The sequence below is a fragment of the Oncorhynchus clarkii genome, chromosome 7, assembly GCF_045791955.1.
Source record: "Oncorhynchus clarkii lewisi isolate Uvic-CL-2024 chromosome 7, UVic_Ocla_1.0, whole genome shotgun sequence".
NCBI lineage: Eukaryota > Metazoa > Chordata > Actinopteri > Salmoniformes > Salmonidae > Oncorhynchus > Oncorhynchus clarkii.
Window position 1 is genome coordinate 29,911,037 of NC_092153.1, and position 14,324 is coordinate 29,925,360.

The following is a 14,324-nucleotide window of genomic DNA, read 5'->3' on the forward strand; positions in this document are numbered from 1 at the left end:
GCTTTTGGCTGGGGTCAAAATGACCCCAAAGGATTTGAATTTGTTAAAAGTTCATTTTGATCCAGAAACACTAAACCATGATTTAGATTTATTAAGAATAAGTTGATTGAGAATGTCATGAAAAAATTGAAGAATTGAATAAACCACATTTTGGCTATGATAAAAGATATGCCTCTGGGGTCAAAATGATACATGTCAGAAGTATGGTTCTATGCAAATGTGTAGTGGGTGTAAAGTTTGTTTTTTATTTTCTCACTCATTAAAAACGAATTAATCAACACATGATTCTCTTTGAACGACTTAATATAATATTAAACTTTTATGAAATAAATGAAAAATAAAACGTTTGGTTCCTCAACTGCGTTGCCCACTCCAGTCAGCAGAAGGCGATGTGCGTCTTTTAGGTTCAGGCGACGCTGCCAGTGTGACGTATAATCTAGTAGACGGGACGCTCCTTCAACAACAACAGCTAGTCAGACACCTCGGTAGGGTTCTAGCAAACATAGCTACAACATTCACGTTCTTTACACTGTTTTGGTGAATATTAGTCGCTGTGTATTAAACACTTCTGTTGTATGTACTTGTTGGCCCATTTAATTATATATTTACGTTGTTTTGTCAGCTAGCTGGTTTGCTAAGTTAGCTTAGAACTAAGCTAGTCGCTAATGCTAGCTAGCTAACATCCCCGACCATGAGTTCACTAAGCTACTCTCCTCCTGATAAAGAAGAGGCGGTCTCCTGGACGGAGAAAGAAGCTCTTGTCAAAGAGGAGGAGGAAGAGGAGGATGTTACAACACAAAAACAAGTAGAGGGTAAGGCTGTTACAGTGAAAGAAGAAGAGAAAGACGTTTCAGTGAAAGAAGAGGAAGACGCGTTCAGAGTGAAAGAGGAGGTTGTTACAGTAAAAGAAGAGGAGGATTCAGTTTTTGGAGTGAAGAAGGAAGGGGAGATGACTGTCACATCTTACGATGAACGGGCCCTGATTAACACTAGTAAGTACTGTCTTAAAAACAGAAGCACAAACTCTGCAGTTGTTGAACTGATGTGTGGTGTTAAAATTGCTACAGCAATATTTAAATGTTTTATTATTTATTTTTAGACATTGATTCTTGAAGAATATAACACATGGCCCAGAATAAGCTTTTTTTTACTCCAATGTTTAGAACCAACACTATGTAGCCTCAACATGGTTAAAACTATAATGTTGATATCATGGATGTTCAGTCCTTGCATCCATAGTCTATGAATTTGAAAATAGTTACATTTCTCCAACACCATCATCTTATTACCAAAACAGTGTTTGAACTGCAGATTGGTTGGTTGATTGATGTGTTTTTTTTAAACCGCAACAAAATGACTGCATTGGGACTTGGTTTGGTAAACAGCTGAGGGATGGGGCTGGAGAAATGTAACCACTCTCAAATTCATAGAGAAAGCTATTATATCAACCGTAACCCAAAACCTAGCGACCTCGTCCAGAAGTTTAAACATCTTGGCATAACAGTTAAAAGGTGTTGGCTTGACAGTCGCTGGACCCAGGTTTGAGTTCAGCTCAGGGCTACCCCTGAATTCACTACACAGTGAATACAAGGACTGGCCATCCATGAGGTCAAAATTATACACTGCTCAAAAAAATAAAGGGAACACTAAAATAACACATCCTAGATCTGAATGAATGAAATATTCATATTAAATACTTTTTTCTTTACATAGTTGAATGTGCTGACAACAAAATCACACACAAATTATCAATGGAAATCAAATTTATCAACCGATGGAGGTCTGGATTTGGAGTTACACTCCAAATTAAAGTGGAAACCACACTACAGGCTGATACAACTTTGATGTAATGTCCTTAAAACAAGTCAAAATGAGGCTCAGTAGTGTGTGTGGCCTCCACGTGCCTGTATGACCTCCCTACAACGCCTGGGCATGCTCCTGATGAGGTTGCGGATGGTCTCCTGAGGGATCTCCTCCCAGACCTGGACTAAAGCATCCGCCAACTCCTGGACAGTCTGTGGTGCAACGTGGCGTTGGTGGATGGAGCGAGACATGATGTCCCAGATGTGCTCAATTGGATTCAGGTCTGGGGAACGAGCGGGCCAGTCCATAGCAGGAACTGCTGACACACTCCAGCCACATTGTCTTGCATTAGGAGGAACCCAGGGCCAGCCGCACCAGCATATGGTCTCACAAGGGGTCTGAGGATCTCATCTCGGTACCTAATGGCAGTCAGGCTACCTCTGGCGAGCACATGGAGGGCTGTGCGGCCCCCCAAAGAAATGCCACCCCACACCATGACTAACCCACGTCTGTAATGTGCTCAGTGTGAACCTGCTTTCATCTGTGAAGAGCACAGCGCGCCAGTGGGGCGAATTTGCCAATCTTGGTGTTCTCTGGCAATCTTGGTGTTCTCACAACCCCCACCTGTGGACGTCGGGCCCTCATACCACCCTCATGGAGTCTGTTTCTGACCGTTTGAGCAGACACATGCACATTTGTGGCCTGCTGGAGGTCATTTTGCAGGGCTCTGGCAGTGCTCCTCCTTCTCCTCCTTGCACAAAGGCGGAGGTAGCAGTCCTGCTACTGGGTTGTTGCCCTCCTACGGCCTCCTCCACGTCTCCTGATGTACTGACCTGTCTCCTTTAAAAAAACCAAAAACAATTATACCTTTTTTAACCAGGCAAGTCCGTTAAGAACAAATTCTTATTTTCAATGACGGCCTAGGAATAGTGGGTTAACTGCCTGTTCAGGGGCAGAACGACAGATTTGTACCTTGTCAGCTTGGGGATTTGAACTTGCAACCTTTCGGTTACTAGTCCAATGCTCTAACCACTAGGCTACCTTGCCGCTCTGGTAGCGCCTCCATGCTCTGGACACTACGCTGACAGACACAGCAAACCTTCTTGCCACAGCTCGCATTGATGTTCCATCCTGGATGAGCTGCACCACCTGAGCCACTTGTGTGGGTTGTAGACTCCGTCTCATGCTACCGCTAGAGTAAAAGCACCGCCAGCATTCAAAAGTGACCAAAACATCAGCCAGGAAGCATAGGAACTGAGAAGTGGTCTGTGGTCACCACCTGCAGAACCACTCCTTTATTGGGGGGTGTCTTGCTAATTGCCTATAATTTCCACCTGTTGTCTATTCCATTTGCACAACAGCATGTGAAATGTATTGTCAATCAGTGTTGCTTCCTAAGTGGACAGTTTGATTTCACAGAAGTGTGATTGACTTGGAGTTACATTGTGTTGTTTAAGTGTTCCCTTTATTTTTTTGAGCAGTGTAGTTTAACCAGATTGAGGCTATATAGTATATTCTAGAATTCATCCATGATGTCATAATGATAGTTTAACCAGGTTTCTAGGCTATACAGTATATTTGCCAGTGTAGATTTCCTGTGGGGGGCAAATTGTTAGAGCTGTTGATAAGTCATTGTATAATATTCATTTTTCATGCCATTACATCAATATAGCCTAACCAGAAGAAGAAACAAACTCTTCCCGATCCACCTCCTCCTGCTGTCCTTCATAAATTCTGATGTTGCTGGTAATAGGCTACACAAGCAGCCGGCAACCTGCATTCGGAGTGCAAATTTATCGTACCATTTCTACTGATCTGGTGCCAGATATGATTTTCATATGTTCATTTCACTGGAACAGTTTAATTTAATTTAGAATAGTATCTCAAAATCATTGTCTGAGAATGTAGTTTAATCAATCTAAATGAAAATTGTACAAATCTAAAAGTCACTTTTATTGCCATTGCCAACTATGTAAAAAATAGCCTACATAAAGCCAACAGATAAAAACATTGCAAATACATTTCCTATAAATCACATGGCCTGTCAATAACGAACTTGAAACATTGTGTAAAATATTCTGGGCCCTCAGTTTACCCTGCCTGTGAGTTACCGACCGACACAGCTGTAGGCTATTTATGTAAGGGATAAGAAGTAATCAGGTATTTTATGACATTTCCACTGGATCAGGGCATTACATTTTTCCCTTGAGTGGTTATCGAAAGGGCGAGAGCTGGAAATATTTTTCAAATACTTTGAGGAGTTATTCTCATTTGCAATTGATTTTGATTAGACTTTGTTTACTTGCTGTTTGAGGTGAAAAAAATTCATTAGTGGTGGTGCGTTAAGACAATCAGAAATACTATCAGACATCCCCAAATGGGCACATTTTATAGGCCTACATTTGTGTGCAGGCCAGGTAGGTTAGTCGTACTTCAGTCGTGTGTCCTTACTCAACCCATTGACAGGAGTGTTTCAAACAAAAGATAATGAATACATTTACAAAACTGACTCATCTTGCGGGGTCAGGTCTGGGTGGTCTGCCATGGGCCGTTTCATTTAGTATCCGTTTGGGTCGGCTGGGGAACGATTTATTTCCCCATAGTATGTTACCTCAAGTTGACCGACTGAAAGGGAGCGTAACTTTGACTATAATTACTGTTCCCTGAAGGAGGGATACGAGGTACAACACCTGTTTGGCCCCGCCCCTTCCTGGGTCGGTGAAGAGCGATATTAAATTGAATATGACCTAAGGCTCGTATTTCTGTGTTTATTATATTATAATTAAGTCTATGATTTGATATTTCATAGAGCAGTCTGACTGAGTGGTGGTAGGCAGCAGCAGGCTCGTAAGCATTCATTCAAACAGCACTTTCCTGTATTTGTCAGCAGCTCTTCGCAATGCTTGATGCACAGCTCTGTTTATGACTTCAAGACTATCAACTCCCAAGATTAGGCTGGCAATACTATAGTGCCTATAAGAACATCCAATAGTCAAAGGTATATGAAATACAAATAGTATAGAGATAAATAGTCCTATAATAACTCCAACCTAAAACTTCTTACCTGGGAATATTGAAGACTCATGTTACAAAGAACCACCAGCTTTCATATGTTCTCATGTTCTGAGCAAGGAACTTAAACGTTAGCATTTTTACATGGCTCATATTGCACTTTTACTTTCTTCTCCAACACTGTTTTTGCATGATTTAAAACAAATGGAACATGTTTCATTATTTATTTGAGACTAAATTTATTTTATTGATGTATTCTATTAAGTAAAAATAAAAGTGTTCATTCAGTATTGTTGTAATTGTCATTATTACAAATATATACAGTGCCTTGCGAAAGTATTCGGCCCCCTTGAACTTTGCGACCTTTTGCCACATTTCAGGCATCTAACATAAACATATAAAACTGTATTTTTTTTGTGAAGAATCAACAACAAGTGGGACACAATCATGAAATGGAACGACATTTATTGGATATTTCAAACTTTTTTAACAAATCAAAAACTGAAAAATTGGGCGTGCAAAATTATTCAGCCCCCTTAAGTTAATACTTTGTAGCGCCACCTTTTGCTGCGATTACAGCTGTAAGTCGCTTGGGGTATGTCTCTATCAGTTTTGCACATCGAGAGGCTGAAATGTTTTATATCTTTATGTTTGAAGCCTGAAATGTGGCAAAAGGTCGCAAAGTTCAAGGGGGCCGAATACTTTCGCAAGGCACTGTATATATAAAATCGTCTGATTTAATTGGTATCGGCTTTTTTTGGTCCTCCAATAATCGGTATTGGCGTTGAAAAATCATAATCGGTCGACCTCTACTATGTTACTGTTTGTTCAACACCTAGTGTACAAACCCTAATTGTCAGGCTGATAGAAAAGCTAGCCAAAGAGCATTTTACTGGTTGAAGTGTTTTTTAAAAAGTTTAAAGCAGTTGATTTGCGACAATAACACAAACATATTAAGCAGTAGATTCAAGCGAGCCTTACAATTATAATCCAAAAGTAATGTGAAGTGCCCTCATAAGCAACCTGTAAATGGAGGCTATTGTTGCTGTCAGCCTATGAAAACACCCCTGAGTTTTCCCCCACGGTGGTGAATTAGTGAATAGACACAGAGCTTAATGTGAGTGTCCTTCACTAGCACTCCTGATCTTGCACTGATGGTGTGCTGTAATATTCAGAATACAGTGAAAAATTCTAATCTTCGCTCACCATTTTTTTCACACCAAATTGTGTGCGCATTGACCTCGTGGTGCAATTTTAGCAAACACAGAAATGGGCCTTTATTGGGACCAAAAGTTGTCTGGCAAATTGCTTAGGATTTCAACAACTTTAATAATTTATTTCTAGTTACCACGAATGTGAAAACAAGACGAAATATGACTCGTTGCTAACTTCCCTGTCTTAATTGTCAAATTTAACAGATTTTACAACTTCATGGGTATGCTCTGGGCATCACCTTGTACCTCAAATAAACAGTGGATTTCTGCTGTTGTGGGCCTTTAACCATCTCACTTTGTCATTCACACAGGAGAGAGAGGTGACTATCGTGGATCTTCTGGGGATCCTCAACAGCAACATGATGCTGACGAGGCAGAGAAAAGTCTATCCAGATCAGGACTCAAGAAACACCAGCAGAGACCCACAGGGAAGAAATCTTACTGCAAATCGACATCAGAACTTAAAATACACCAGCGTGTACACACTGGAGAGACATCTCACTGCAGCTCTGACTGTGGGAAAAGAGTCACCTCTTCAGTAGACCTTAAAATACACCAGAGAACACACACAGTAGAGAAATCCTATGGCTGTGATCAATGTGGGAAGAGATTTACTGAGTCACGCATCCTGAAATCACACCAGAGAACACACACAGGAGAGAAATCCTATGGCTGTGATCAATGTGGGAAGAGATTTACTCAACCAGACAGCCTGATAGTGCACCAGAGAATACACACAGGAGAGAAACCTTACAGCTGTTATCAATGTGGGAAGAGTTTTACAACATCTAGCCATCTAACTGTACACCAGAGAACACACACAGGAGAGAAACCTTATGGCTGTGATGAATGTGGGAAGAAATTTACTGCATCAAACGCCTTGACAGTGCACCAGAGAGTACACACAGGAGAGAAACCTTATAGCTGTAGTCAATGTGGGAAGAGTTTTACACAACCAGACAGCCTGATAGTGCACCAGAGAATACACACAGGAGAGAAACCTTATATCTGTTATCAATGTGGGAAGAGTTGTACTACATCTAGCCATCTAATTGTACACCAGAGAACACACACAGGAGAGAAAGCTTTTAGCTGTGATCAATGTGGGAAGAGTTTTGGTACATCTAGCCATCTAATTGTACACCATAGAACCCACACAGGAGAGAAACCTTATAGCTGTGGTCAATGTGGGAAGAGTTTTGGTCAATCTGGCCATCTGACAGTGCACCAGAGAAGACACACAGGGGAGAAACCTTATAGCTGTAGTCAATGTGGGAAGAGTTTTGGTCAATCTGGCCATCTGACAGTGCACCAGAGAAGACACACAGGAGAGAAACCTTATAGCTGTAGTCAATGTGGGAAGAGTTTTGGTACATCTAGCTATCTGACTATACACCAGAGAACACATACAGGGGAGAAACTTTATAGCTGTGATCAATGTGACAAAAAATTCTCTGATAAAAGACATCTGATCAAACATCAGAAAATACATACATGAAGGAATTGTTTCATGATATCAATTAAATATCCCACCTAGCAAAATGTAATTGAAAAGAAGACTATGCTCGAAGTCCAATATTCGTTCGATGGTAGTTGAAAGTAACTTAATTTCAAAGTACTTGCAGCCTATACACATGGACGAAGTATAATAAATTGGTTTATAATCAATTTTATTAACAATCTTACATCACTCCAGTATTTATTGACAACATTCAAGTGCTAATTGTCTTTATTCCACTACTGAAGAAGCATGACTCAAATCACCTCATATTTCAAACATCCAGCCTGACAAAAGATACATGTTTTATTATTCCATGCCTCACCATTAAGTGAATTATTGCCAATAAATATTAACAAAGGGGTGTACATTTGGTTTTGATATTTCATATTTACAATTCATGTAACATTTAGTAATAATTATTTATGCAACCAACTGAACATTTTTGGGTACAATTATATTGACATTGTTACCCTGCTTTCGTAATGTCAGGGTTAATTCTCAGATGTGCCAACCCAAATCTACTAGATGAACATTGGGGACTGGACCCCGATCCAACAACATGCCTATTGAGTGAACCCTGAAAAGAGAGATAAGCTACACAGTGAGGTGGAAAGTTACTACGGATATCGCAGGAGTTTCCTCTTGAAATCAGACATGTCTGTGGTAAGGACAACTTGGTTGCTGATTGTCTCAAGGGTTGGCAGTCAAAAATATTTGTTGTGCATTTAACCAGTGTGTTACCATGGATCACAATTTATTTTGACACGCTTTTCCGTGTTGGAGATGAGTTTTATTTCTTATTCTTTTCTGTATTTTTTGGAAACTGCATTGTTGGTTAGGGGCTCGTAAGTAAGAGTTCCAGTGTTGTATCCGGCGCATGTGACTAATACAATTTGATTTGAGTTTAGTTTGGGCTAGAAGCTAGTGAGTTTTAGGAAGACGAGAGTTCTAGAAGCTAGTGAGTTTTAGGATTCTATGGAAAGAAAAAGGATAAAAATTATATGATTGTATATTATTATTTAGAAATATGTGTTTTTTCTTGTTTTTAATTGTTGACAGCCAGTTGACATTGTAGAAGGTGAAGCTTTGTAGTTGATTATAATGAGAAATGGAAGTTGTTTTTTGTTGGTGGTGAGAAAACTTGTCCAACAAAAATATATTGGTTGTTTTAAAGGGGAAGGTGTTACAGGCTTTGGTTTTTCCGTTTATATTTTGATGTTGGACATTAGAGCATAGGAAAGGGGGATACCGAGTCATTCATTTGAATGCAATCAAATGAAATGTGTCTTCGGTGCACTGATTGGTGTCACCTCGTTAGTCAGTATGTGTTACACCTGTCCTGGCTTGTCCAGCTCATTAGTGGGAAGGTGTTTCACCTGAGCTGGTCCAGGTTCTATTTAAGAGTGTCTGGCCCAGTGCTCCAGTTGTCTTGATAGATGTGGAGAGTCAACACCTTTAATTGTGCCATCTTTTTGGTTTGCGTCCTGTCTTTAAGTTTGGTGTGTGTTTTTCTTTTGTTTGCCTCTTCTTGGGCAGATTTAGTGAGTCTCGTTGTGGGTCAACTTTCAGTGGACACTGTGAGTGTCTTTCAGAACCCCTTATATTTGGGGGTTGGATATTGCATCCAATTAATATTTTAATCATTTGCATTTCCTCATTAGTCAGTCATCTATTTTTTATCCTCATGTTTGTGTACTAAATATTTATTTTCATAGTTTTTTCCATTGTGTTGTATCCTGTCTGAAATGTGCTGTATAAATAAAGCTTGATTTGAACAAATTAACCCAATGAACAATCAAGACTCTTGGTCCACCTTAGTATGAAAAACAGTATCACATTTCCAGCCTGCTGAAGGCATGGTGGAGTGGTAAACCCCACCCCCGGCTGTACCAGTGGCTTGAGGTGGTCTCCCACAGCTCTGCTTATGTCATATTCTGTGGCCTTGATGTTCTGTTTCTTGACTGCCCCTGCAACACAAGCACATTTAGTCATATTATATAAAACACTCAAAGTAATGGATATGGAGCATCTACAGCCTCAGTTACACCTGCCACCTAAATGTGACCTCTGTCATCTGATCACTTCAAGCTGCATTAGGTTTAGATCTGCAAGGATGGGCATTGTGTTTGGAATTTGAGTATGGCCACCGAATATGCATCAGCAATGTAAAGAGGTGGGGCGAATGAATGGGGAAAAGTACTTTTGACTCAAATTACCTTCAGCACATCAAAGAACAAATGCATGTGTCTGAGGGGAAATTAACTTTCATACAGCCAAAAGGGGTGAGAAATTACATCAATATCAGTGGACAATTTGCACTAATGTAAATGAACATGGATGATGGAACATATTCCCTTTAGCTGATGTGATGAACCACTAAGGGGACATAAATATTTACCATCTAAACCATGTGTGACCTCTCACCTCTCTGGCTATAGAAGTGTTCTTTCTAACCAGTCCCTCAACAGCTCTCTGACTGAGCTCCACCCTCACTGGGTCTTCAGAGGAGATGAAGGCTGAGGAGGGATGGATCAGTCAGTCAATAAAGTGCAGAGCTGCTGTCTGACAAAATCACTATTTTAAATCAAATCAAAGTTTATATGTCACGTGCGCCAAATACAACAGGTGTAGTAGACCTGACAGTGAAATGTTTACTTACAGTCTCTAACCAATGGTGGGGGAAAAAAGGTATGTGTAGGTAAGTAAAGAAATAAAACAACAGTAAAAAGACATTTGAAAAAAGAGTAGCGCAATTGAGGGTCATATTTTATTTTCAGACAAAGGACGATTATATTGACACATATAAAGACCTGAATGTGTTGATTGATTAGTGCAAATAAAAAATGTTTACTACGGCACATTTAAGGCAGTTTCATTAAGTCAAACTAAATCTAAATAAGTAGCTAGCTACTGTAGGTCTATACTGCTCCTACATGGTGTAACAATACATAATGTAGATGTATATAATGAACAGACTAGGTCTATACTGCTCCTACATGGTGTAACAATACATCATATGGGACTATAAGGCAATACTGTAAAAACTCATGCATCCTACAATTGAACTTGTCTGAAAATAAAATATACGTTTACTCAACTGCGTTACCCACTCCAGTCAGCAGATGGCGGTGTGCGACTTTAAGGCAATGCTGCTAGTGTGAAGTATAATCTAGTGGACGGAAAGCTTCCTTCAACAGCAGCAACAGTTAGTCAGTCACCTCGGAAACTTGCTTGACAAAATAGACGAACCGATAAAGCTCTTTAGACGCTTTAGTGTATATTAGCCACTGTGTTTTAAAACCACTTCTGTCGTCTAGTTAGTTATCCGTTTTAATTTCATATTTACGGTGTTGTTGTTATTCGTCAACTAGCGGGCTGTTTAAGTTAGCATTAGCCTAGCTAAAATCCCCGACCATGAGTTCACTAAGCTCCTCTCCTGCTAAAGAAGAAGAGGTCTGCTGGACGGAGAAAGAGGGTCTCGTCAAAGACGAGGAGGAAGAGGAGGCTGTTTCAATACAAAAACAAGTAGAGGGTGACGCTGTTACAGTGAAAGAAGAAGAGAAAGACGTTTCAGTGAAAGAAGAGAAAGACGGGTTCAGAGTGAAAGAGGAGGAGAATGTTACAGTAAAAGAAGAGGAGGCAGAGAAAGAGGAGGATGCCGTTTATGGAGAGAAAGAGGAGGAGGGGGAGATGACTGTCGCGTCCAAAAAGGAGGAAGAAGAAGAGGAGTAAAATGAAGAGGAGGAAACTGGATATCTGGGCCCGGTTTCCCAAACGCATCTTAAAACCTGTTAAGGATGCTGCGAATTTTCGCAGCTTTTAGTTAAAAATCGCGCAACATTTCAAAGTCCTGCTACTCATGCCAGGAATATAGTATATGCATATGATAAGTATGTGTGTATAGAAAACACTCTGAAATCTCTAAAACTGGTAAAATCGTGTCTGTGGCTATAACAGAGCGTGTTTAGGAGTAAAAATCCCAGAGAAAACTGTTCACCAAAAACACACAAAAAAATGTCATCCGCCAGTCTAAGGCGAAAGAAAATAGATCCGGTTCCGTTTACAATGCCTACAGCTTCCACACGATGCCGCCAATACTGGCATTTCTTAGCACATTTATCCTTGGTGGGATGACGTATAGGCACTTCCTGTCTTGGGGTGCACCCAGGAAATTATGAAAGAAAAAAAATGGACGATGATTTCAAGACTTGCTGCTATCGAATACAGATCGCCCCGTGATCAATTTGATCGATTATTAACATTTATTAATACCTAAAGTTGGTTTACAAAAGTCGTTTGAAGCGATTTGTAAAAGTTTATAGGCAACTTTTTTAATTTTAAAAAGTGACGTTGCGTCTCGTAAAGGTGACATTTCCTTGGATCAGACGGCCTTCATAAATGGACATTTTGGACATACTTTGACGGATTTAATCGGGAAAAAGACCCAATTGTGATGTTTATGGGACATATAGTAGTGCCAACAGAGAAGCTCGTCAAAGGTAATGAATGTTTTATATTTTATTTCTGCGTTTTGTGTAGCGCCGGCTACCGCAAAATCTGTTGTTTAGGTGACGTTTTGGTATTTTGGGGGGGTGCATGCTATCAGATAATAGCTTCTCATGCTTTCGCCGAAAAGCATTTTACAAATCTGACTTGGTGGCTAGATTCACAACGAGTGTAGCTTTAATTCAGTACCTTGCATGTGTGTTTTAATGAAAGTTTGAGATTTATCGAGTACTATACTTTAGTACTATAGGTGGCGCTCTGAAATTTCCGCTGAGGTGTTCCTGTGCAGGAACCACGTCGGTAAGAAGTTAATTAAAACCTGTTTGGGTTTTAACGGAATGATATGACAAGAGCCAGTGGAAGTGCAGGGCGCCAAATTCAAAACAACAGAAATGTCCAAATTAAAATTCCTCAAACATACATGTATCTTATACCATTTCAAAGGTAGTCTTGTTGTTAATCTCACCACAGTGTCCGATTTCAAATATGCTTTTCAGCTAAAGCACCATAAACGATTATGTTAGGTCACCACCAAACCACAATAAAAACAGCATTTTTTCCAGCCAAAGAGAGAAGTCACAAAAATCACAAATACAGATAAAATTAATCACTAACCTTTGATGATCTTCATCAAATGACACTCATAGGACTTCATGTTACACAATACATGTATGTTTTGTTTGATAAAGTTCATATTTATGTAAAAAAAATCTGAGTTTACATTGGCGCGTTACATTCACTAGTTCCATAGGCAATGAAAAGAGATGGGGGGGGGGGGGGGGGAGTGGGGAAAAGTACATTTGACACAAATTACCTTCATTTTATCAAAGAACAAATGTGTGTGCCTGAGGGGAAATCCAATTTCATACAGCCAAAAGGGGTGAGAAATTACACCCATATCAGTGGACAATTTGCACTAATGTAAATTAAAATAGATGATGGAACATATTCCCTTTTGCTTACGTGATGAACCCCTGTACCTGTACACTGCCAATCTGTAAATAGCACACCCGACTACCTCATCCCCATATTATTACTTACCTTCTTGCTCTTATGCACCCCAGGATCTCTACTTGCACGTCATCATCTGCACATCTATCACTCTAGTATTAATGCTAAATTGTAATTATTTTTGCCTCTAGGGCCTATTTATTGCCATACCTCCCTACTCTTCTACATTTGCACACACTACATAGATTTTTAAATTTTTATTTTGTGTTACTGACTGTACGTTTGTTTATGTGTAACTCTGTGTTGTTGTTTGTGTCGCACTGAGAACTAAATGAGAACTTGTTATCAAATGGCCTACCTGGTTAAATAAATAAAAATAATAATAAGAAAGGGGACATAAATATTTACCATCTAAACCATGTGTGACCTCTCACCTCTCTGGCTGTAGAAGTGTTCTTCATAACCAGTCCCTCAACAGCTCTCTGACTGAGCTCCACCATCACTGGGTCTTCAGAGGAGAGGAAGGCTGAGAAGGGATGGAAGGATGAATGGATCAGTCAGTCAATAAAGTGTAGTGCTGCTGTCTGACAAATTCACTATTTTAGTAGTTCATTAATGTATTTTCAGGTAGAGAAACATTTTTATGACGTCCCTAGCCCATTGAAGTTAACATTTAAAATGTTTAAGGTAGGGGTTAAGGTTAGGATTTAGGGTAGGGATGTCCCAAGGACTCCAGATTGCATTGACCATCATGCATTCTTCTGTCTCTTTTACATAGCAGGTGTAAAATAAACAGAATAAACAGACAAGACAAGTAGACAGGCAGTGCATTATGGTCATTGTAGTTTAAAATATAGCATCTAATTATGTCAATCTGTATGTGAGGTTGTTAGAGAAGAATGTGATTGACTGCACTAACAATCCATTCTAGCACCTCATCAGGCTCTGAAAAAGGCTTCATTGATGACGTGTTCCTTCTATTCCAGTGGACAGCAGAGGAACTTCATCGATTCCACCCCTTCATCAATGCAAGCAGTGAACATCTGAAATTCACCCTCACCTTTGATGCGCATGAAACAAGTTATCTGGACATTTTGATTAAGACGGAGGGGTGTGGCTTTAGCACAGATCTATACAGGAAGCAGACGGACAGGAATTCCCTGTTACGCGGAGACAGCTTCCACCCCTAAAAAAGATCCTCCCCATCAGCCAATAAAGTCGCATACACAGGATTTGTAGTTCACAGAGTGACTATGACAAACAAGAGTACTGTCTGGATGAGTGTTTCAGACAGCGGGGTTACCCAGAGGAATGGTTGGATGAGTGTTTCAGACAGC

General features: G+C 40.0%; 1 protein-coding gene across 2 annotated transcripts; it reads left to right on the forward strand.

Annotated features, from left to right (window-relative positions):
* Window positions 1–438: 438 nt before the first annotated feature.
* On the forward strand, window positions 439–9,325 carry LOC139413154 (zinc finger protein 180-like). Of its 2 annotated transcripts, XM_071160251.1 has the most exons (3): window positions 439–992; window positions 6,341–6,412; window positions 6,602–9,325. In XM_071160251.1, exons 1-3 carry the CDS (start codon window positions 692–694, stop codon window positions 7,525–7,527), a joined length of 1,299 nt encoding a protein of 432 aa, XP_071016352.1. In that variant the 5' UTR covers window positions 439–691; the 3' UTR covers window positions 7,528–9,325. The 2 variants fall into 2 exon arrangements, with proteins under 2 accessions (XP_071016352.1, XP_071016351.1); XM_071160250.1 differs by having other exon boundaries at window positions 6,341–9,325.
* The last annotated feature ends 4,999 nt before the right edge of the window (window positions 9,326–14,324 follow it).

Excerpts from the sequence above, each read along its gene's own strand:
- LOC139413154 (XM_071160250.1), top strand. The coding sequence starts at position 692 with ATGAGTTCACTAAGCTACTCTCCTCCTGATAAAGAAGAGGCGGTCTCC. Across the intron at positions 993-6,340 it reads ACGGGCCCTGATTAACACTA|GAGAGAGAGGTGACTATCGT; the intron begins GTAAGTACTGTC and ends TCATTCACACAG.